Source organism: Canis aureus, chromosome 22 (assembly GCF_053574225.1).
Source record: "Canis aureus isolate CA01 chromosome 22, VMU_Caureus_v.1.0, whole genome shotgun sequence".
NCBI lineage: Eukaryota > Metazoa > Chordata > Mammalia > Carnivora > Canidae > Canis > Canis aureus.
Genome location: NC_135632.1, coordinates 44,084,075 through 44,108,626, shown reverse-complemented (window position 1 = coordinate 44,108,626; position 24,552 = coordinate 44,084,075). Strand labels below are relative to the sequence as shown.

Here is a 24,552-nt window from a genome sequence, read left to right as displayed (position 1 = left end):
TGTTAATAGTTTTATCGTGAATGAGTGCTGAATTTTGTCAACATTTTTCCAGATATGTCTCCTGAGGCAAGGGAAATAAAAGCAAAAAAAAAAAAAAAAGTTATCAGGACTACGTCAAAATAAAAGGCTTATGCATAGAGAAGGAAATGATCAACAAAACAAAAAAGGCAACCTACTAAATGGGAGAAGATATATGCAAATGATATATCCAATAAGGGATAAATATCCAAAATATATAAAGAACTTATACAACTCAACAATCCAGTTAAAAAATGAGAAGAGTACCTGAATAAACATTTTTCCAAAGTAGACATACAGATGAGCAATAGACACATGAAAAAGTGCTCAACATCATTAAACATCAGGGAACTGCAAATCAAAACTGAAATGAGATATCACCTCACACCTGTCAGAATGGCTAAAATCAAAAACACAAGAGAGAACAAAAGAAACCCTCATGTACTGTTGAGAATGCAAAATGATTCAGTCACTGTGGAAAACAGTATGGAGGTTCCTCAAAAAATGAAAAATAGAAATCATATGATCCAATAATTCTACTACTTGGTACATATCCAAATAAAATGAAAACACTAATTTGAAAAAATATATGCACCCCTATGTTTATTGTTAGCATTATTTATCATAGCCAAGACATGAAAGAAACCTAAGGGTCCATTGATGGATGAATGAATAAAGAAGATATGGTACACACAGAGGAACATTATGCAACCATAAAAAAGACTGAATTTGTGACATGGATGGACCTAGATGGTATTATGCTAAGAGAAATAAGAAAAAAAATACCATATGATTTCACTCATATGTGGAATCTAAAAAACAAATGAATAAACAAACAAAAAGCAGAACCAGATCTTTAAATACAGAGAACAACAGATGATTGCCAGAGAGGAGGGAGGTGGGGGATGTTAAATGGTTGCCGGGGAGTGGGAGGTACAGTCTTCCAGTTATGGAATGAACAAGTCAAGGGAACAAAAGGCACAGTATAAGGAATATAGTCAGTGATATTATAATAATGTTGTATAGTGACAGATGGTAGCTACACTTGTGCTGAGCATAGCATAACACATAAACTTGCCAAATCACTATGTGTATATCTGAAAGTAACGTAATATGTGTCAGTTATACTCAAATTAAATAAATAAGTAAATAAACAATCTGATTGGCAAAGGACTTCAGTAGACATCTCTCTAAAGAAGATATGCAAATAGCCAACAAGCACATGAAAAAACACTCAGCATCAATAGTCATTAGGGAAATACCAATAAAAACCACAGTGATATACCACCATACTCATTAGGATGGCTACTATCAAAAAAAGAGAATGCAAACATTGGTCAACATGAAGAGAAATTAGAATTACACTGTTGGTAGAACGTAAAATGGCAACTTCTGTGGAAAAGAGTACAGTGATTCCTCAAAAAAATTAAAATATATTATTACCATATGATCCAGCAATTCCACCTCTGGATATCAGGGTTTCAAAGAGATATTTGCATACTTATGTTCATAGCAGCTTTTCATAATAGCTAAAATGTGGAATCAACCCAAATGTCCATCAACAGATAAATGTATGAGCAAAGTGTGGTATATTACATATAATGGAATATTATTCAGCCTTAAAAAGGAAGGAAATTCTGAAATATGCTACAACATGGATGAGCCTTGAGGACATTATGCTAAGTGATATAACTCAATCACAAAAGACAAATACTGTACGATTCCACTTATATGAGGTACTTAGAACAGTCAAATTTATAGCAAAAGAAATAGAATGGTGGCTGCTGAGGGCCAGGGAAAGGGGAATGGGAAATTATTGCCTAATAGGTGTAGAGTTTCAGTTTTACAAGATGAAAAGAGTTATGAGGATGGATGTTGGTAATGGTTACACAACATTATGGATGTATTTAATATCACGGAACTGTACACGAAAAATGGCTAAGGTGGTATATTTTATGTTATGTATATTGTACCACAGTAAAAAAAATTGTGAAAAAAAAAAAGCAGCCCTAGAAGTTAAGATTGCTTCAGGATGCCTGGCAGATAGAAGTGTCTTCAGTAATTATACTCATCATGATAGTTTGTATTAATAGTATTATTCTGAGACTGTCCTATGTGTGTGTTGGGGGATAAAACAAAAATGATTAATTACAGAAAATTTTTATACTATTATTTCCTATGCCCGCGAGAATCAGTTTTCTCAATGTGGAAGAGAAGAGATACAGATTATTATTAGAGAAGAAGTTAAGTGAAAACCTTGTAGTTCTGAACTTGAATGACCAGTATTCATATTTCCACATACATTTCCTTGAAGTCCTAAATTTGACATAGCTCTGTCCACTGAAAAAGCCTTGAAGCAATGACAATGAGCATTCTGGGTTGTGATCCTGAAATACCACCTCCCCACCCCATCCTCAGAAAAACAAAACTCCTTAGAGAAATGGCTGATTCTTGATCTGGCATAAGAGTGGTATCACTTAGCCCTGGAATATCTTGTCACTTCAGAGAACAAGGAATCTGTCAAATGGGAGGACCTGATTTTAACCCTGACTTAAAAAGAATATCAGTCGATCAAAGAATGAATAAATATTTTAAGAAAATGAAAGACTCAAGGAAATTTGAACATTGACTGGGATTTGACATATTTAGAGAATTCATGTTAAACTTTTTAGATGTGATAATGGAATTGTGATTATCTTTAAAAAGAGATATGTTTTGAAATATCTGTGAGTAAAACAATGTTAGATTATTTGCCCTATTAAAAAATCTGGTGGCATGATTGGATAAGGGTGTAGATGCCATAAAGATGTTCTTAATTCAATAAACGTGATGGGTGACTGGTCTTTTAGGTTCATTTTAGTATACTCTTATGCATGCTGGAAATTTTCTGCAATAAAAAGTAAAGCAAAACAAAACAAAATGCCATGGCCTGATCAAAACAGTGATTTCAAATATAAGCTTGCATCTAAAATCAAAGGCCTGACATCCAAATTGCAGAGATTGATTGCAATCAAGCTGCATATTACAGAGGTGGCTCTACAAAGTGCACTTCCAAATAATAGCAGCAATGTAGTTACAGAAGGACAATGAGTGAGTCTCCCAGCAGACAGTTAAGAAGGCTGATCGGCACCAGGATACATTTTGGATAGACTGCAAGAGTTCAAAAAAGATTTAAAAGAGCCATAAAGACAATTAGGAAAACCAAAGGTGAATATTTAGTTACCCCATTTTAGAATTTTGGGATTCAGTTCCTACATGAAAGAGAAGACGTCAAAAAGGACAAGATTAGGAATCTGACGCAATAAAACCACTAAAGGTCTATAAATAAAAAAATGTCATTATAGACATATAAGAAGCAAGTCACAAATTAGACTTAATACATAAAAACATAAGAAAAAGATGACAATTTCAATTTTAAAAAAGAGACAAAGGGAGAAATACAGCCATCGATCTGTGAAAAAGTATAACCTCACAAATGATCAAATAAATGAATATAAAACAATGTGATGACACTTTACCTCAAGCTAGAAAAAATAATAAAAATTATAAAAATAAGAATGGTGAGAACATAGTGTATAGGCATAGTTATATCTTGCAAAAGGAGAGTACCTAGTACAGCATTTCTGAAAGGTTACTGTAATGCTTTAAATTCTAGAAATGTATCCTGAGGAAATAATCACAGATATAGAGAGAATTTTAAGAATGTTCATGATTGTTTTAGAAGAGCAAGAAATTTAAAAATGATCTAAATGTTCAAAAAAGAAGGGAATGATTAAGACAAATTATTATCTATCCATCATATAGGAAGCAATTTAGTCCTGAAAATTCTTATAACAAAGATGATTTTATCACATGGGCTCATAACTAATGGGGAGGAGGGGAAACAAAATCATCATCAGGTAATCTCAACCATGTACAAGGATACATACATATTTAGTGAGAAAGTAGCTAGAAGAGATTATGTCAAAATGATGAGTTTTAATCTAAAATTGTTATAATTTGGTGGTCACCTTATGGGTGATTAAAATTTTTTTAAATCTTTCTTCGTTTTCCACATTTACTATGGATCCCTTATGAATTATAGAATCAGAAAAAAATAAACATCTGTTTATTACAATGCATGAAGAAAAAAATCTCCCCCCAAAAGCCTGCCTTCTCCTCAAACATCTTTCCAAGTTCAATAAATCTGCTGAGACTGGTGAGCTATAAGCCAGGACACAAATTTTTTGGGAAAGGAGAGTTTTTCTTTTTATCCTGAATAACAAGGTACCCTTGAAAGGTTACTAAAATTTGACTATAGTGTCATAAATACTAATCCTGGTACTTGTTTTTCTGTTAAGGTTTAACAATGCCTTCTGTTTGAGGGTAGAATGGAAAGTAAAAATGATGATTTAATAAAACCCAGATATCCTCAGTCTCTTTTCAGCCAAATCTTCAAGAATCTTCCCCAGGTGGCCTTGTTCCCACGCAGATGATAAAGGTTTGAACCCTTGCACAGTAATTCAGATCAGAACTGTGTTCCATTAAAGCCCTTTGGAAAAGAAAGTTGAAAATACCAAACCAGGACAACCCCCACCCCCATACTTATCTTTTTCTGCTGTTGGTTGAAGTTGTCAATTATAACACCAATAAAGAGATTCAGAGTAAAGAATGAACCAAAGATGATAAAAGCCACGAAGAAAAGGTAGTTGTATGGGCTTTCCTCAAACCCTGGCTGTTGTTCTTTCTGTTAGGGATTTTAAAACAAGGAAAGAAAACAATTACTGGAGAAAATTATAAGCCCTCTTAATAATTTATCTAGAAGACCAAAGTATTTCTCAGCAGTAGTGTTAACTACTCAGGCTCATGAAAACAGCCCTGGCCCCTGCAGGGAGACCCTCTTTCAGTTTCCCCTAGAGGAGCTTGACTGTTACCATGCAATGGGGAGGACATGTAACAAGAGGGGTAGGCCTTTTCTTCTAAGCAATGGAGAATCATGAAAGAGTTGTAAGAGAGGAGAATGGCATAATCACAGGTGTCCTTTGAGACGGTTTCTAGGATGTCTATATGGACATAACTTGAGGGAGCCAGACTGGAGATGAGGCCTCTGGAGATGGGTCACAGTCTCTTCAGGCACAAGTGACTGACTACCAGCTCTTGATGAATGACAACATCCTTCATACAGAGCCCACTGTTGTATTTAGTCTGTGCTTGTGTCCCATCACTCTTGAATTCCTAGAGCCTAGCATACTTTGTGACATGTAGATTCTCAATATATATTAAATGAATGTTTGGATGGATGGATGGGCAGATGGATGGATGGACAGATGGATGGATGGGTGGATGGATGGATGGATGGATGGAAGGAAGGATGGATAGATGAGTAAATGAATGAATAATCAAGCTATAGAACAGACACAAAAATGGACTTTAACCAAGTTCCCCCAACTCAAAGTATGGCCAAAAGCATCCAAAATCCCTTTTATCCAAGTTCTTCACACTGTTATTGGCTTTATGCCATTTGGGCATAGCTGGCAGGAGAATTTTTCTTTTCTTTCTCCAGATCACATTCAAAGATATAGCTATGAGTGTTGCTAGCTCTGTCACCTGTTGAATGTTTTTATATTTGTTTTTCAAAACCTACCGTATAGACTAATGTAATAAAGGTAATATTTGAAAATATTTTTGTCTTTGCCTTGAAGAGTACATGACCTTAGTCCCAGTTGGTTTTATGTGCTAAGGGTAGGCATTAGTACAGAAACGATACAATGGAAAGAAAGAATCACTATCAGCATCTGACATTTCAAATAAGACTATGTAGGCTAACAGTCCTACAAAGGGAGGTTCAGATAGGAAGAGGAAAGGACAAAAGCTCACCCTTCTTGTACCTAGGGAATTGTCAGAAAAATAGAGAGAATATCAGAGCCGTGAGATGTGTGTCCTGATTCTCTCTCTTTGGGTTTATAGAAGGGACTTGGGATTCAAGTCCCAATTTTACAGGGATTCAGTAAACTGAAGGGAACATGGGAGTACAAAAGAGGGTATTCTAGCTCGAATTCTTCACAGGCAGGATTACTCCACAGGCAGGATTACTTAAGAGGCTAGATGGAGTAGCATAATTGGACAGAGAGTCTCAAATTTTTCAGTTTTCATGAGGCTTGGACATGGAGTTGATAGCCTAGGCCTGCCATGATGGGCTTTTGGCAAGAGTTAGGAGTAGACTGCTGGGTCAGGGGACCATGTAGAGGACATCACAGAGTCAGTGTTTGAGGCCAGGATGAACTAAGGGCGGAGAAAGGCCCATGGTTTTACCAATATTTGAGACCAGCAAGATTCTCTGTGACTACACAGACAAGGGCATCATTATGCTAGAAGCCAGTACATACACACCAACTATAATGTCCAGGACCAGCATCAAGATGGGCATCCCTCCACATACCTCCACCGACCTGTCATTCACTCAGGGAACATGTAAGCCACATATCTCTTCATGCATACATCTGCATAAAATTTCCTCCCCATCTCCTATCTCCACCTCAAGGCACATGGATGCCTAAGGTAAACTAGGGTGAAGGTCATATATTCAGAAGACAAAAAAAAGCACATTAATATTTTAAAATACTGTCTTTGTTATAAATTGCCTCTACTACTACTACTATAACACTTCTTGGTGTGCATGGGTGGCTTGGTCAATTAAACATCCAACTCTTGACCTCAGCTCAGGTCTCAATCTGAGTTCAAGCCCAATGCTGGGCTCCACGCTGAGCATGGAAACTACATTTTAAAAAAAGGCGGGGGGGACACCTGGGTAGCTCAGCAGTTGAGCGTCTGCCTTCCGCTCTGGTTGTGGTCTTGGGGTCCCGAGATTGTGTCCTACATCGGGTTCCCCACACAGAGCCTGCTTCTCCCTCTGTCTATGTCTCTGCCTCTCTCTCTCTCTCTCTCTGTCTCTGTCACTCATGAATAAATAAATAAAATCTTTTAAAAATATATATATTTTAAAACTCCACTTCTTATACCACTTCCGCTGCCACTACTAGCTCACATACCTACTATGGGCCAGACATCAACTCTGCAGACTCTCAGACAGAGCAACAACATGTGTGTGCTGATAATAATAATAATAATAATAATAATAATAATAATAATAATAAACAATGCTGATTCTATTCTTGGTTCAGCCATTTGCTTACTCCATGGTTTTGGGCAACACTCTTCCTTTCCAGTTCTCAATTTTCCAGACTGGGAAATAGAAATAGACTAGATGGCTGAGTACTCCTCCAACTCTCAGAATCCATGATAACATTTTACTTAACTAGAATTTTACAGTTGGCAATCACTAGAAACCCATTTAGTCTCTGAGCCTAGAGAGGTCTCTCTTATAGAGACCCTAGTCCAGGTATAAGGTTTTCCCAGAGTTCAGGGCTGTACCCTTTGAAATTTGGTTTTTGCCTGGATACCCATTTGGAAAAGAAGTGAGAGAGGAAAATAAAAGGCATTCCACAATTCTATTGCTTCTGGCTCCATCTCCTGCAGAAGAGGTTTCTCCCTGGTCACTATGGAGAAACAGGACTGGATTTTGGAGCAAAATAGGATGTAATACTAATGAAAGGGTGAATAAGAACATCTGTTATCCCTATTTTATAGTCATTGTCCCAAGGAAAACAAGGCAAAGAATGCTGGCTGGTGAAACTATGATGTGGGATGTTCTAGACTATCTGTGCAGTCATGATATCCCTAATTTGACCATAGCATTCTAGAACATGGCTCAACAAAAGCTCACCCCTCTGGAATCGACAGCTGCATACATAATATCCATCCAGCCCTTAAATGTTGCCTGTAACAAAAGTAGAGAAACATGAACACAATTATAGACTTGCTATCAACAGACAAGTGCAATACAACAGCAAGCAAGGCTCACTGGGCAGATATATATAAGATAGGACTGAATGTCCAGAACAGAATATCTAGATAAAAGAACACTAGAAGGGAATTCAAAAATGGGTGTCTTGGGTTTTTTCTTCTTTGTACAAGATAAAATTTTTAAAGGATATTTCTACATTAAAATTTCTAGAGAAGTTGTGTAATAACTGCTGGGAAGAGCCTGTTGAGACTTTCCTGATGCCATATGTTTGCACCATATGCCTAAGACCTGGCAACTTTGTTTTGACCAGGGAACTGACTTCCATCAGAGAACTGCTGCTAATGGTGTGGCTTAGCATCTGAGGCTCTAGTCCTCTTTGGATGGAGCTCTGGAGAGTAAGGCACCATACAGGACAGAGTGATATGTACAGGGGCATTGCTTGGGGGTTGAGGATCAGTAGACAGTAAAGTTGGAGATGCTTAATGGGGAACAATTCCAGAGGGCATTGGCTTCCACATGAGGAATTGGGATTTGATTCTACTATCTCAGTGGAGTCACTGTGTTTTTATTAAACTGAGAAATGATTTATGCTTCTTTAAAGGTTTCTCTCCTCAGAGTGAAAAACATACCAACAGCACTTACCACTTGCAGCAGGGCAAGGTAAGCCATTCCCACATTGTCAAAGTTGACTGGAAGGTTGACCCAAGATAAATTTCCACCTTCACATTGACTTTGATTCGCAATAGTGCTGTAATTTATAACTGAGTTTATATCTGTTCTATTAATGCATCTTCCAAATTTTCCAGAAAAGAAGTTTACTCCCAGGATACAAAATATCAGCCAGAAAATGAGGCAGACAAGCAAAACATTCAGAATGGCAGGTATGGCACCTATGAGAGCATTGACTACCACCTTAAAAAAATAAAACAGAAGAAAAATATAACAGATGCATGGGATTCACCAAGCTCTGGATCTCAGGATAGGCTTGATGTGTGAGACTGGACCTCTTAGAGCTCTGTCTTTACTTTCTACCTCCAACCCCCCAACCATGCATCCTATGACAAGCCCTGCTCTCAGCTTCACATACATAATGGATCCTTTCTATTGTCACTAAGGATCACTTGAGAAGTGTCCTCTGATGACAGTGTTACAGACTTATGGGACACCTGCCCATCTCTCAGATTCTAAGCAGTGGACTAGATGAGAAGGAGCCCAGGAAGAGACTGGCAATTTAAAGGAAGCCCAGCCAAAGAAGAGCAATTGGCTTTTCCACCTCTCCCTGACAGCTGACCTTCCTCCCATCTGCCTGAAGAATGTACCTTCATTCCTTGGAACTGGGACAATGCTCGCAAGGGCCTCAGTGCTCGTAGGGTCCGAAAGGACTTCAAGCTCTTTAAGTCAATGAGACTGGTCACAGAGACCTGGTGGGAAGAGAAGCCACAGATAGTGTACCTGACTTGGTTTCCAGAGAAGCCAGTCGGGGGCTGGTAGCCCTCATTCTGAGAGGCAGACACAGGGTGACTTCAGTGGATTATTCAGAAACAGAAAGAAACCAGCCCCTGCTGGAAGTGGGAGGGCCAATGAAGAAGCTATTTTTCTCCGAGATTGCCAAAGCTACAGCCCATAAAGGTGAGGACAATGCATTTACATTATCTGTTTAATGAAAGACAAAGAAAAGCTGAGAAATTGTTGTAAGTTAAAGGAAACCAAAGGGTATGACAATGATATGTCACTTGGGGTTCTGAACTGAATCCTGGATTAAGGGGGGGTGAGGGAAGACCAGGGTGGATGGATAGAAAGAATTAATCATAAAGGACCTTGTTGAAACAATTGACAAAATCTGAAAATGGATATTTTTACTATTCAGCCATGTTAAATTTCCTAACTTTGACCATTGTGCTGTGACTGTGTGAGACAATATCTTTTTTCTTAGAAAATACACACTAGAATGTTTAGGGATAAAGGGATGTAGTGCCTGCAACCTAAGCAGTTTTCTCCGATGAAAAACGGAGAGAAAATGACAAAGCAGATGGGGTGAAATGTTATTAATTGGTGAATCTGTGGAAAGAGTATAGGGGGTTCTTTACACTATTTCTTGCAACTTTTCTGTGAGTTTTTAATGATATAATAAGTTACAACGAAATAATAAATTGTTTGCTAATATTTCCCTTCCCTCATATGACTCCTTTTTGGGGGAATACTCTGAATTGAAACTCAACAAATACAGTGAGTTTGAGTTGAAGACCACTATTTGCAGATTCCAGTCATTCGTACTGATCATGCAGAGCCTTCAGAGATTCAACTTGGAAGAGGGGCAGCTCAGCAGGATAGGAAGTGAATTATATGACTGACTATGCTGGTATCAGAGTCCACTATTGTCTAGCATCATTCCCCTACCAATTCATTGTAGTAGTAAAATACTACCAAATTGAGAGAGATTAAGTGAGTCAATATGGCAGGATAACAAAATTTTAAAATAAAAAAAAAATCACCATCAATTCAAAATGCTTTTAATTATAAAGGTCTCCTAAAATAGGCTTTCTGTTTGTTCTCTTGTTTGTAATCACATTGTCTGTTGGGAGAGTTAGATCTGCAGCTTTTCCACAAATACTCCCACCTTGTTCCTAGCCAGAGGGAAAAGGATGGAGCAATTTAGCAGTTCCTCTGGCTTTACCAAATAACTGTTATCCTGGGTGGGGAAGAAGCATCCCTAGAAGGACACTATACACCTTTTCACCTGGAACCTTATCCCCAATCTGTGTTCCACCAAACTGGGAAGCATTGATGAGGCTTGCAGACATAAAAATAGCCACATTCTTACCCACGCTACATACAGTATTCTAAAGGTGGGAAGTTTTCTGCTGGTTTTATTTTTTTTTTTCTAACTTGCATTTATTACTCTCTACTCTTTTGACATTCACCATTCTGATATACACATTCTTGTGGCTAGTTCCTTTTAACTGTTATAAAATATTACAGCATAGAAATATTCATATTTTATGGATCCATTCCCTCTTGGTGAATATCTGGGTTATTTCCATTTCTTTGCTGTCCGACAAACTGGACAGATGTATGCATTTTTCCTGCATACATACACAAAAGTTTTCCAAAAATGTATAATTAGAAGTGGTATTTCTGGATAACAAATTGGGTTCACTTTTAATTTTACTTAATAATGCAAGATTTTCCCTAAAATAACTGTACCTATTAAGTTGTTAGCAGTGATTAGGAATTCCATTTTCTAAAAAAAAAAAAAAAAAAAGGAATTCCATTTTCTTACATCTTTCTCAATATTGGAGATTACTCAACTTAAAAATTTTTGACATTCTGATGAATAACACAAAGTCTCTCATTTTAATATGCACTTCTATGCTAACTGGTAATAAGGCTAGTGTATATTTCTTCATATATTTATTAGTAACTTAGCATTCCTTATGTGAATTACCTGTTTACATCCTTCTCCCATTCTTACACTGAGTTGTCTTTTTCTTATAGATCTGTAGAGAGTTTTTATGTACTATAGAAAATAATTTTCTGTTATGCATATGGCAAATACTGTCTCCAGGCTCTAGCCTGTCTTTGTAATTACAATTCTGTGAAATAAAACACCAAAAGTTTTACATTTTGATATAGGTGAATTTAGGTATATTTTTTGTGGCTGCGTTTATATTTTTCTACTTCAAAATAATAAAGATCATTTTATATAATGTTGATTAACAAGCAACATAAAAGGACTATTCATGGGGTGCTGGGTGACTCAGTTGGTTGATCATCTGACTCTTGACTTTGGCTCAGGTCATGATCTCAGGGTTGTGAGATCAAGACCCATGACGGGTTCTGCACTAAGTGTAGAGTATACTTAGGATTTTCTCTCTCTCTCCCTCTCCTTCTGCCCCACCTCCTGTCCCCACTCACACTCTCTCTAAAATTTTTTTAAATGTTTTAAAGTACTATTCACATATATTCTCTTATTTAATCTGCACAATAATGTTCTGATTTAAGTATTATTATAGATCACGTACCATGTAATAGAAAAGGAAAGCTGAAGCTCAGAGGATTAGCAACTTGTTTCAGGTGGAATTGGGATTTACACCTTGGTCTATATGATACTAACGCTAACAGTAATACTGAACCATACTTATCAAGTGCTTTCTCTGGGATTTATAAAGATATATAATTATAAGATTATTTCTTTTCTTATTCTACTCATTTTTATTCCATTCATTTTGTTATCAAAATTATACTTGTCTCATCAAATAAAGCTTGTAAGCTTCCTTTTTAAAAATTTTTGTAACAATTCGAATAAGGTTGGGGTTAACTGATTATTTCAGGCTGCTATAACAGAATATCATAGCCTGGGTTGCTTATAAACAACAGAAATTCATTTCTCACAGTCTAGAGGCTGTGTAGTCCAAGATCAAGGTGCTAGCAGAATCAATGTCTGATGAGAGATCACATCCTGGCTCATAGCCAGTTTTCTTCTCCTTATGTCTTCACATGGCAGAAGGGGTGAGGAAGCTCTGTGGGGTCTCTTTTATAACAGTGCTAGTCCCATTCGCGAGGGCTCTGCCTTCATAACCTAATCACCTCCCAAAGGTACCACCTCAAAATATGAACACTTTGGGGGTTAGGTTTCAACATATGAATTTTAGGGGATGCAAACATTCAGTATATAGCACTACTCCTTGAAGGTTTTGTAAAACTTGCCTGTAAAACCATCTGGACCTGGTGCCCTTTTTTGACAGTATGGTGTTGAACTACTGTTTTGATATTTTAAATGGCTATTGTTAGATTTATGTCTTCCATGTGTCTCTCTTCTAATTTGGGCAATTGGTAGCCAACACTCTAATTCTTTATTAAGGTGGACTTGTCAAAAGAAGGAAGTACTTTACCTAAGGATACACAGAAAGATAGCAGACAAGTTAACTTTAGAATCAGTTTTCTGAGTTTAGGTCAGTGGACCACAGGTCCCTAGAATGGATATACCTATCATCTGTCCACTGTGTTATGGGTTCTTCACTATACTATAAGATAACAGGTGCAAAGTGATTTCCACCCTGGAAAATGATAGAGTTGACAGACATGTGGATATTTTTATTCTTTTTTATTATTCCTGTTGGAGCTCCCATGGCACTGATACCTTTCTAAAATGCCTGAACCACGTGCCTCCTCGTGTCCACCAACAACATCAACATTATGGTTCTCCAGTCAGTATATTGACCACATGGCTTATGCTTATGCATTTGTCATGTCTACTTCTTTAAATAGCAGGGACAAAGTCTAACTAATTAGCACTTGGTACAAAGGATATAGATGTTAAAATCCAGGGCTTCACAGTGAGGCTTACTGAGTTTGGGTTTCATGTCCACCACTTCTAGCTAGTCAATCTTTACATGTTTCTTAACCTCTCTGTGACTTAGTTTCTCCCTGTATATATGAGAAAAAATAATAGTACCTATCATATGGAGTGGTTGTGATAACTAAAAGAAAGAATGCTTATGAAGCCTGTGGCAAAATTCCTGGCACAGAGAGCGCACTCAATAAACGTGATGTACTCTTATTAGCCTTAGCATCACACAGGCCAAGGTGTGAATCTCAGCTTTATTTGAAACAAGTTGCTGACCATCTGAGCTCCAAGTTTCCTTATTTGTAATGTGGTATGTGACGTGTAACTCTGCTTAACTCAGAACACTGTTGTGTGGATTAAATGAAAGTAGGTATGTGAATATTCCTTTTATGTTGCTTGACAATCAAGATGGAGACCAGCCTAGTCCATTGGCTGCTGACCTGCTTTGAGAAATCTCAAGAGAAAATAGAAAGTTGGAAGGAGAAGAGTGGGATGCTCAAAGTTATTCTAGGTATACATCAGATATAAGTGGTGGATGAATGCAATCATGGAAAGCATTAGGGTAGTGAGAATATGACGTGCAGTGTGAGGAATGAGGTGCAGAACAAGCAGGGATACTGATGGATAAATGACAACTACTTACAAGTACTGTGAAGAAAAAAAATTTTGGAGAGGTACTCAAACAAGGCACACAGGAAAAGCAGCTCCCTTATGATATTTTCCCCTCCCCTACCTCAACCCCTGCCTGCATGGAACACAGAGATGGTAAACTTACAATCACAATGATGAAATCGAGCCAGCACCAGACACTGGTGAAATACTTCCCAAATCCAAAGGCCACCCATTTTAGACCCATCTCCAGGATAAAAATGTATGTGAAAATATGGTCAGTACAATTAAGTAAATCTCGGATATTGGGTCGTTCCTCAAGGTAAATATCTTCAAATACCTGAAATGATAAAGCATAGCCATAGGCCAGGTTGAACATTTGCTTAGAATTACTTGCTGCCTTACTTTTCAGTTTTTCTTCCTTATTTGAATAGACTAACATCTCTTTTGGTGATAAGGTTTTGCTCAAAAGGTATTAAGAATGAAATTTCCCAGTGGAATCAATTCCTTGAGTAAGTAAAACTGGAAGAAAGAATATTCTATTTCTAGACTTCTATTGCCACAATAGCTCCCCAGGCTCTCATCATTGACCTCTAAAATACGAAGATATCTTCCTACTAACAGATCACACAATTTTCTTGTCTTCCTGATCCTTTCCACTCTTGCCAACAATATCTTGCCAACTTTTCCAGAACCACCTAGTGGCACATTCCATCTCTTTTATCCTCCTAGTTACCTTATTGGCTCTATTCAGTGGCTCTCCATTGCTCATCACACCTTAATGCTAAACACCTTAGTCCACACTCTAGATTCTGCCAACCCTGAGGCCAATGATCTACAACAAACAGCCTTACCACAGTGCTCCCGATGTATGTGCCCATTTTTGGTGTACCAGGACATGCAAAAGTTGAGGAAGCTCTGGGCTAGAGCTTCCAGTGTAGATTACTTTGAATATTAAATATATGTTGAATGTGATCATGAGGTGAGACATCCTATCTTCTGGAGAGTCCCTTTTTCATTGTACATACAAACATTCCCCTCATCTTAAGTGTGTATGTGGTTCTTTAGGGTCTATATAACTAGGGTAGAAGCTGTCCTTTGGCCTTTACAGAGTTACTGAAAATGAAAAAAGAAGAATATAAGGGTCCCTGGTACTGAACCTGTCAAGATATTTGGGCAAACACTGAAGGCAAGACCAATTTCTATTGGTCCTGCTGTTGGGTACTAAGGTAATCCTATAGCCTCATGGCCCTAGGGAAAATAAATGCAAAAGAATAAAACAGTCTAACATCCAACTCCCAAGTGGGCTCTTGATTGGAGAAAACACTCCACCTCCTCAGTTTGGTTGATATTTTCTTTGGAAATTTCCTTCTTCCACCAAGACAATTAGGTGCCTGTTCTGCATGGCCCCTATGTCATCTACTGCTTCTTTGACTGTATCATATGGCCCTGGTCTACAATTGCTTGAACCACATCTGTCTTTCCTACTAGACTCCACACTCCTGGAAGTTAGGGACTTGTCTGTGTGCCTTGAAGAGAGACAAATCTAAATTGTATTGGAAGCTCATTTCCTCTCTTATCTTGGAGGCTGAGCAACAAGCTGTCTCAGCAGATCTGAGTTTGCTCACCTGAAGACTAGGCTAATATTGGCAACTGAACTTTGGAGCCTCCCACATTATAATGAGACCATTTCCTCGTCCAGAAAGCTCCTGTTATTACCCAGTTGCTTGGACCAGAGCTTCCCAAACTCTAATTAGAGTCCCAAAGCACTTAAGTTCTGTGGGTCTAGGGCAGGTCCAAGACTGCATTTCTAAGAAGCATTTAGACTGCTGATCCATATACCACATACAGTGGCAAGGGACTAGATCTTTCTTGTCTCCATTTGTCTACAAATAAGTTAAGTGAAACAGGACCTGAGTCCTTCTCGTAGAACCCTCTACATTGTGTGTTCAGTCTTGCTCTGCTCAACCTACACTTGCCTCATCAGAAGCCATATGAGACCAAGGAGGATGGTACCACGTGTCCCTGACCATCTGACAACACCATGCTTTCCCACTGACTAGCCCATGGTTTGGTAGACACCTATTATCATTTGTGGAATAAGTAAAAGAATCCTATTACTTGAATAAGAGTAAATAGCCAGTGAAAATGTAAGTACTAGAAGACTACAGGGACTCCTAGACCAAGGATTAGCAATAAAAATTAATTAAGAGAGTTCTCTGCAATGGTTTAGAGAAATTTACTTTTTTTTTTTTGCTTGAGAAATAATTTATAGTGCATTAAGTATATAAATGGAGATGTGTGCTGATCATAGGCTCTGGTGGGCCCCAGTGTGTGCTCATCTCCTTTCACCTAGAGATCACACAGGTGTAAAGCACTAACCAGGAAGGTAATGGTGAAGAAGCAAGACATTTCCTTGTACCTTCTAATTGTTAGCAACTTACTATGAAATGTTCTGTGACTCTAAGTCAAAAAGGGGAACCTAAGTGCCATTTACTTATGCAACAAATAGTTTAGTTCTATATTATGGCCATTTTAAGGGAAAATATAAGATACAAGAGGAGGGAGGGAGAGAATGAGAGAGAAACATGTAGATGATAAGAGCTACTAATAGCTAGTTATAGTTATAGCTATAGCTAAAGCTATAACTCAAGTAGGGGAGGCTAAGAGAGGGCAAGGACCAAAAGGTGAGGAGAGAGAAGGAAGGAGTTTAGGACTATAGACTATGGAGGCATGGATTTGGAGTTATTTCCAAACCTCACTGGAACACACTACACCTTGACCTGGAAGGATCTGCTACGTGCATAAAGCAGTATCTATTTGACTCTTCTCTCAAGGGGCCATGACTGATGGAAAATGGAAAATGCCGACAACTTATTACATCCTAATCCAATCTCCCTGTAGCCTTCTCCCCCTAATGTTCTACCTTTAGGAAAGCAGCATTATGGTTTTCCAGAAAAGAGAGGTAGGAACATTGCTGTCTAGATTAAGAAACATTTAAGATACAGTGAAAATGTCTAGAAATTCTTCAGGAATGAGAGACAGGCATGGGATTAAGGGCTAGACTCCAGGAGCCACTTTAAAGTACTGATTTGAGTCATGATTCCCTATAAGTATATTTTCTTTGGGTTGGGACTTCCTAGTTGGAGCAGGACTCCAGAAGTTGTGCAAACTCCTGCCTCAAGGGGGACCAGTAGCAGAGATCCCACTTCCACCTGGTCTCCCCGCATTAACAGTCCCATGTCAGAATGTAGCCCAGCCACCTGGCCCACAATGTCCCCACAAAGACTGTGACAATTTACCAGTGCCCCACTGCTCAGCAGAATCACAAAGATAATAAAGCTCTCAAACCAGCTGTGTTTCACTATTTGGTAGCAGGTTTTCCGCAGGTTCCACCAAATGATCCAGGGGGACTTTCTCTTGTTCATGGAACAGCATGGGAAGCAGTGACCCAGGCCTGCAAGGAATGGGCAGTAGCACTATCTTTAGTGTCTGTAATGAGCTGCATTAATAACCCTAACTCTTTACCCCTCCCCTGTGCATGCCCGTTAGCTTTGCAATTCTTCCCACTGAAGAGGTAGAGTTGTATTCCCACCCCTTGAATCTGGGCTCAACCATGTGACTTGATTTGGCCAGTCAAGTAGAGTTGGAATCACACCAGTGATTCATACCAGTTGGAATCATACCAATTCTGAGCTTTAGCCTTGAGAGGCCTTGCATGTTTCCACTCTGGCACCATCTCCATAAGAAAGGAATATTTGGGCCAGCCCATTGGTTTCAGGAGAAGGGGGATGGACATGTGGTACAGAAGATGGGGCCCAGTTATGCCCAGGGACCCAGTTAAGCCCAGGCCAGACTGGTGGACTCCCAGTCATTACCATTCATATGAATAAAGCCAGCCAAAATAAGCAGAAATAACCAGCCTAGATGAGTGGAGACATGTAGAGGCATGTTTATTATTGTGTGCCACTGAGGCTTCATGGCTGTTTGTTGTGCAGCAATTTCTTTTGCAACAGTAAGCAGTGTCCTAAGGACTGAAGGGAAGAGGTAAGGATGGGAACAGGCTCTGTGAACTACTCAAACCACACATGGAAGAATCTGATCAATTGTCAAGGTGTTTATACATAGCTGAGCATTTGACCTCAACACACACCAGCATTCAGCATGAATCACATCACCCTTCTCACCTTGTCTCCTCCACCCATCCTCCAAGTTCCATGGATGTTAATTTCATGGTGATTATAACATTCCATTCCTTTCCTCATCATCTTCCTAAACTACTATGAGGTCTCCTTAGTCTGACCCTGCCCTCCTCCATCGTTCAGAACATCAGTAGGTTAATCTTCCTAAAAGGCTTTTATTCTTTTATGCCATTCCTCCCTTCTTCTAGAAACCAACTTTTCTTCTCTAACTTCACTGTTGACATCCTGTACACACCTCAAGCACAGTCCAAATGTAAGTCAGGATAACTAACTGTCATCTATCTCTAACCTGACCTCTACCCCTATGGGCAGTTTGGGGACTGCTAAACAATCTGGAATAAGTTTGAAACTCATTCTTAGTGTCTGTTCTGAGACAAGTCTAATGTCAAACTTATGGAGAAATTTTTAATTTTAGATTCCTTCATTCATTTAAGTATCTATCAATCAATCTATCTATCTATCTATCTATCTATCTATCTATCTATCATCTATCTACCTATATTTGTTGAGCCCATAATCTGGGCAAGATTCCATTCTTACACTAGAGATACGTTATTGATTAAGTCACTGCCTTTATTTTTAAGGACCTTACAAGAGAAACAGACACAAATAAATTTCCCATAATGAATATAGGAGATAATAAAGGCAGATAGGAAGAAACCACTATATACACTTTATTGATTGCTTATTGTGTGCCAGATATTCTTCTAGGTGATTTACATTCACTCATTTATTTTTTTTTAATTTTTTTTATGATAGTCACACACACACACACACAGAGAGAGAGAGAGAGAGAGAGGCAGAGACATAGGCAGAGGGAGAAGCAGACTCCATGCACCGGGAGCCCAACGTGGGATTTGATCCCGGGTCTCCAGGATCGCGCCCTGGGCCAAAGGCAGGTGCCAAACCGCTGCGCCACCCAAGGATCCCCTACATTCACTCATTTAATAGCAAAAATAATCCTTTACAGTAGATACTATCATAGCCATTTTATAAATGAGGCACAGAGAGGCTAAGTAAATTGAACAAGTCATACAGCTAGTAAATGAAGAGGCCAGAATTGAAATTAGGCAGTCTGGCTCCAGAGCCAAAGCTCCTAACTACAGTATTGTTCTTCTTCCAGAGAAAAATCTTGGGGGATGTGTTTAGGGTCTGGCAGGTCTCCATTCAACCCTAGACTTATGGTCATGTTCCTTTGGTCTATCACCTCAACTATATCCTGACAGTGGATGTACTGGGGGCAAACATATTGGCCCAGTGGGATTTCCAGGAAAGTTTTCTAGAGTTTCTACCCTGGTTGTTAGACTATGTTAGTTGAACCCACCTAAAATCAAGAATTTCCTGAAATCTCCTTTGCCTGGGTCTGATAATAGCCCTAAGAATCTACGGATGCCCTCTCCTTACTTCTGCCTCCAATAGAAGTAGAAAGAAGGAATCTATCAAATCACAGAGCTTCAAAGAATAACAGAATCTCATTCAAATATTCTGTAAACTGAATGCAGAAATACTTCCACTTACCTTTGGGAAAACATCGCTCTGGTTCTTTTTTGAGAACCATTTCAGTTACCCGCCCAAAGGGATCCTGTGGATCAATGGTGCTACATTCTGAGAACACACTGGCAGTATCAGACTTCTGCACATCAGAACAAAGGAAAAGGGGAAATATTTACCAAGACGGTCTCTCGCCATGGTAGCACCTAATACCTTATTGTATGACTTTTTAGGAATGAAGCTAGCTAGGCAAAGGATTCTAGGTATAGGTGTATCTAGAAAGTGTCCCTCTCATTTGGTGATTTTTAAAATTCTCTGGCTAGCCTGACTTTAAGAGAGAATTCTCTAACTGTTCTCCCCTGGCTGAGAAAAGGTGAGATATATAAAGACATGGTATCTCAACCTTTTCCTCCCTACAAATCATACCTCTGATATACTACCTAACTCCAAATAAGGAGGCTGGGTGATGAAATGAAGGCTAATTTACTGAGACTAGTTTTTAGCTCTCTCAATTCCTGGAATTATAGGTCTAGACTAGTGGTTCTTGTTGATTTTGCCCTCAGGAGACATGTTGACAATGTCTAAGGACACTTTTTATTTCACAATTGCGGGATACTATCAACATCTAGTGGATAGATGCCATGGATGCTGCTAAATATCCTACAACAGACAGAATAGCCAGCACAAGATGGAATTATCATGTCCCAAATGTGATAGTGGAGAGGTTAAGAAAACTTGGCCTTTGCTTAAGATCTGATTCTGGCACTTTGCTCTGCATTTATCCTGATACTTTAATCTTGATAGCCATAGTGGCTATCTTGGAGAATGTGTATGGATAAGCTATATGTTCCTTCTGGAACACCCTGGGAAAATTACCTTTTGGGGATCTTGTTTTGACAAACATATGTCATCCTCAGAGAACACGTCAATTTCCACACTTTGAGCTCCTGGGCTGGTGGACTTCTTGGTCTCCTGATGGAATTCAAAGGCCTGACACTGAAAAGCCCAGAGTAGAATTAATATGCTTCTTGGGCTTCTCACTTGAGGTAAAACAAGTTTGAATTGTGACATTATTACTCTTTTTCTTTTTACTTTTTAAAACTGCTCCTGGAGAATCTCAACATAAAATAATTCTGGGAAAACTACTAAAGGAAACAGATAACCAAGCTTACTCAAAAGTCATATAATCAAACAATACGGTTTTGGTACAAAATTGACCTAATAATTCAGAGGTGAAACTTACTGTATCCTTTCACTTCAATGACTAAATGATAAATTACTTAATAAATGGTACTAGTATAATTAGTTATCCCTGAAAATATAACATAATGCCAGAATACAGTAAAAATAAAAACCATAATGATTTTATATACTGATATAAAAATAGATGAACAAAAATGATAGAAGACTAATTTGGAAATTTTTTTTATTCTTTGGGGTACAGAAAGTTGGCTTAGTGAAATAGAAAAAGATATAAGAGAAAAATGAAAATATATTACTTTTTAAAAATAAAAAATAAATTTTGTCTGATGACCTGCAGGTATATTCAAGACAGACATGAGAAGTCATGCCTTAGGTGAGGGTTTCATCCTAAAATCTGTGTGAGTATGCCTGTGACTATGACACAGTAAAGTCATGATTTAAGAACAATTCTCCCATTTGAATACATGCATTGATATATTACAAACACACACACACACACACACACACACACACAAAACAAGTAAATATGGCTACGGACCAGACACAGAACAGAAATATGAAATGGTGACAATTTAAATAAAGCATGTAACAGGTAATGGTGACTAAAAGTGTCCCATGTGAGGAAGAGAATCACAGCTATGTCCAAGGCTTGAAACTGTGGACTGGGCTGAGTTCTTGCACTTAAGAAAGAAAGCCAAAATGAGTTATGGCTAATGCTTGGAATTATAATTATACACAGCTGCATATCTAGGAAGCAGACGGAGGTACAGCCTCAGAAATAGGATCTGGGTAAAGGTCCCCACTGGATCTGAAATATACTTTGTGTCACTGTTAGACAAGAATCCCAAATTGTCAGTGTAAGATTTGGTTCTGCAATGGTTGCCCTAAGAAGGTTGATTAAAGATATCATAGAACCTAGACTGCAAAGACAGTGACAGATCCTCTAACTAAAGTTGAAATTTAAACTAACCCTCCAAAATATAGGAGGAAACAAACAAAATCAGTAGCCATAAAAATTAACTACTAGGTGAATTTACTTGAGGAAAAAATGAAATTAATATAATAATCTAAAGTGTCATTAAAATAAGTAAGTTCAGAATTTAATGAAAAAGATATGCAGATTTTCACTTCCTAGATGGCAGTATAAGGAGCTCCATGGACATGATATCCAGAGAAATGAGCATAAGTGTTGAAAAATATTTTAAAAACATCATTTAAAGTCTCTAGAAATTGTCCTAAGGCATACAGCAAATAAAGAAACATTTATTCAAAAAATCTTCAGAATTCAGTAATAGTATCAGGAGTCCATGGCAATTGAGCCATGATCTTCCCTCTCTCTCCCCACCTTCCAGCTCAGTTTGATGGAAGTCCTACTCTAGGAAGCTATGATCAGGAAGATGGGGCTCCCTCTACCTTCAGCCCCCAATCAAGGGATATGTATCTTAACAGGAGGTGTAGATCACCAGTTTTTCTTAGCATCTCCAACTCTAAGTTGAAGAAGCTACATTCCTAGTGAATATGGCCAAGAAATTGGGCTCTCTTTTTCAATCCAGCCTCTATTCATAGGATAGAGACTCTATTCCAGATTCAACAGCTTAAGAATCCTGGGGTTCTGATCATCCTCAATCCAGTTTGTTTAAGGGGAAGAGATTCCATGCAGAAAGAAGGAAGCTGAGAAGATGAGAGGCTACTGTCCTTCCAAGTACTTGGATCAGTACTAAGAGATTTTCTGTTCGGTAGGAGACATTCCATAAGAAACAAGAACTCTAAAAAATTAAAAAAAAAAAAAAAAAAAAGAAGAAGAAGAAGAAGAAAAGAAACAAGAAACAAGAACTCTGAAAGCTCTCCTCAAAGAACTGACTTTATCCGGAATAATGTGGGGGAGTTGAAGCTTAAGGATATTCTTGAAAACAATGGAGATTTTGATGGTAAGCAAATAAGAAGAGACTGGTCACTCTTCTTCATTAAAAGTAACAAATTAAACCACAGGTCAGCAAGTTTACCACAGAGAACCATGGAAAGAGACAGCTAAGAAGAATCTCCCTGGGGTCAAAACAAATCTCAAAGACTGGCTTTATAAGTATCCCTCCTTGAAATTAATTAGATCAGACTGTGGAGGAATTAATGCCCTGTGGTATTGTCAAAAACAATAGAGCAATTAGCCAGCAATTAGTTCAGCCTAAAATCTGGGTGTGATACCAAATAAGGCAGACAGATTAACAGAGAGATCATGGAAAGAGATAGTCAAAGAGAGCCCTGCTAAAATAACTGTCATCCTGCTGTGACTGTCTACAAATCCAAGGGTTGCCCTCTGAGTAGTAACACCAAAGATTTCACATTTGTGTGTGTGTGGCAAGGGGGGATATGGGGGAGGAGGGAATAGACTTCACTAGAATAGTCTAGTCAAGTCACCAAATAAGCCCCAGAGAGTAGAAAAGGGAATCCGTTCCAGATCTGCTACAATACATTCGGTAAAATGTCCAATTTTAAACAAAAATGATTAAACATGGGACAAACCCAGGAAGTACGACCCACACATAGGAAGAAGGCAGGCAAGATAAATTGTGAAAGGGCCTGGATGCCAGAATTAAAAAACAAAGAGTGCAAATCATCCATTTTAAATATGTTCAAAGAATTTTAAAAATATATTTAATAAATAAAGGATGCTATGATGACAATGTGTAATCAAATACAGAGTATCAATGAAGAGATAAGTTATTTTAAAAAACAAATAAGGGATCCCTGGGTGGCGCAGCGGTTTAGCGCCTGCCTTTGGCCCAGGGCGCGATCCTGGAGACCGGGGATCGAATCCCACGTCGGGCTCCCAGTGCATGGAGCCTGCTTCTCCCTCTGCCTATGTCTCTGCCTCTCTCTCTCTCTCTGTGACTATCATAAAAAAAAATTTTTTTAAATTCTGGAATTGAAATGTGTAATAACTGAAATGAAAAATTCACTAAGTGAAGAAAGAATCAGTGAATTTGAAGAGGGATCAGTAGAGATTATGCAATCCAAAGAGCACAGGAAAGAAGACAGAAAACTTAAAGGAAACACAAAGGAATGTAAAACACCATTAAGCATACCAACCAGAAAGAAAGGAGAGAGAAAGGAAACCAGAATAATGGCTGAAATTTGACTGGAATTATTCATTTACACCTCTAAGGAGTTCATAAAACTCACAGTAAGATAAACACAAAAGGATCCAAACCTAGATATAATCATAGCAAAAATGCTGAAAGCCAAAGACAGAGGAAATATTGAAAGTAGCAAGAACAAAGTTGCTCATCACATACAAGGGGATTTCCCAACAAATTTAACAGCTGACTTTTTCTTCCTTTCTAAGTAGGCTCCATGCTCTACATGGATCTTGAACTCATGACCCTGAGGTTACAGGTCATGTGCTCTATCAACTGAATCAGCCAGGTACCACAACAACTGACTTCTTATTAGAAATAATGGAGACTAGAAAGCAGTGGAATGATATACCATGAGTGTTGAAATTAAAAAACAAATGTGAACCAAGATTTTATTACCCAGAAAAACTGTCTTTCAAAAATGAAGGTGAAATAAAATAGCACATAAACAAAAACAGAAAATTCTTTGCTAGCTGACCCATCTTACAAAAAATACCCAAGAAGATCCCTCAAGCTGAAAGTAAGTGATCCTAAATGGTAATAAAGTCCACACAAAAAAGCAAAGAGCCCAGGTAAAGGTAAATCTGTAAAGATGAGAAAAACTCATATTTCTTTTCCTTTCTTCTCTATACTTGATTTCAAAAGAAGTTGTCTAAAACAGTTTAAAATTAATGTATTGTTGGACATGTAACATATAAAAATAAAATA

At 38.2% G+C, this 24,552-nt stretch overlaps 1 protein-coding gene and 1 long non-coding RNA gene across 3 annotated transcripts in view; one reads left to right on the top strand and one right to left on the bottom strand.

Moving 5' to 3' along the window:
* The window catches only part of LOC144294121 (uncharacterized), a 64,251-nt gene extending 53,141 nt beyond the window's left edge, over positions 1–11,110 (top strand). Inside the window, exons 3-5 of the long non-coding RNA XR_013361520.1 lie at positions 8,463–8,521; positions 8,668–8,742; positions 9,043–11,110. This is a non-coding gene — a long non-coding RNA (uncharacterized LOC144294121). The remainder of the gene's footprint in view (positions 1–8,462; positions 8,522–8,667; positions 8,743–9,042) is intronic.
* SCN11A (sodium voltage-gated channel alpha subunit 11) overlaps positions 1–24,552 on the bottom strand; it is a 91,585-nt gene that overhangs the window by 13,622 nt on the left and 53,411 nt on the right. For both annotated transcript variants that reach the window (XM_077865742.1, XM_077865741.1), the window contains 8 exons: positions 20,387–20,506; positions 19,538–19,652; positions 17,120–17,274; positions 13,984–14,157; positions 9,181–9,282; positions 8,504–8,773; positions 7,781–7,834; positions 4,603–4,744 (listed from right to left, as the gene is read on the bottom strand). In XM_077865742.1, coding sequence (XP_077721868.1) covers positions 4,603–4,744; positions 7,781–7,834; positions 8,504–8,773; positions 9,181–9,282; positions 13,984–14,157; positions 17,120–17,274; positions 19,538–19,652; positions 20,387–20,506 — 1,132 coding nt within the window. The remainder of the gene's footprint in view (positions 1–4,602; positions 4,745–7,780; positions 7,835–8,503; positions 8,774–9,180; positions 9,283–13,983; positions 14,158–17,119; positions 17,275–19,537; positions 19,653–20,386; positions 20,507–24,552) is intronic.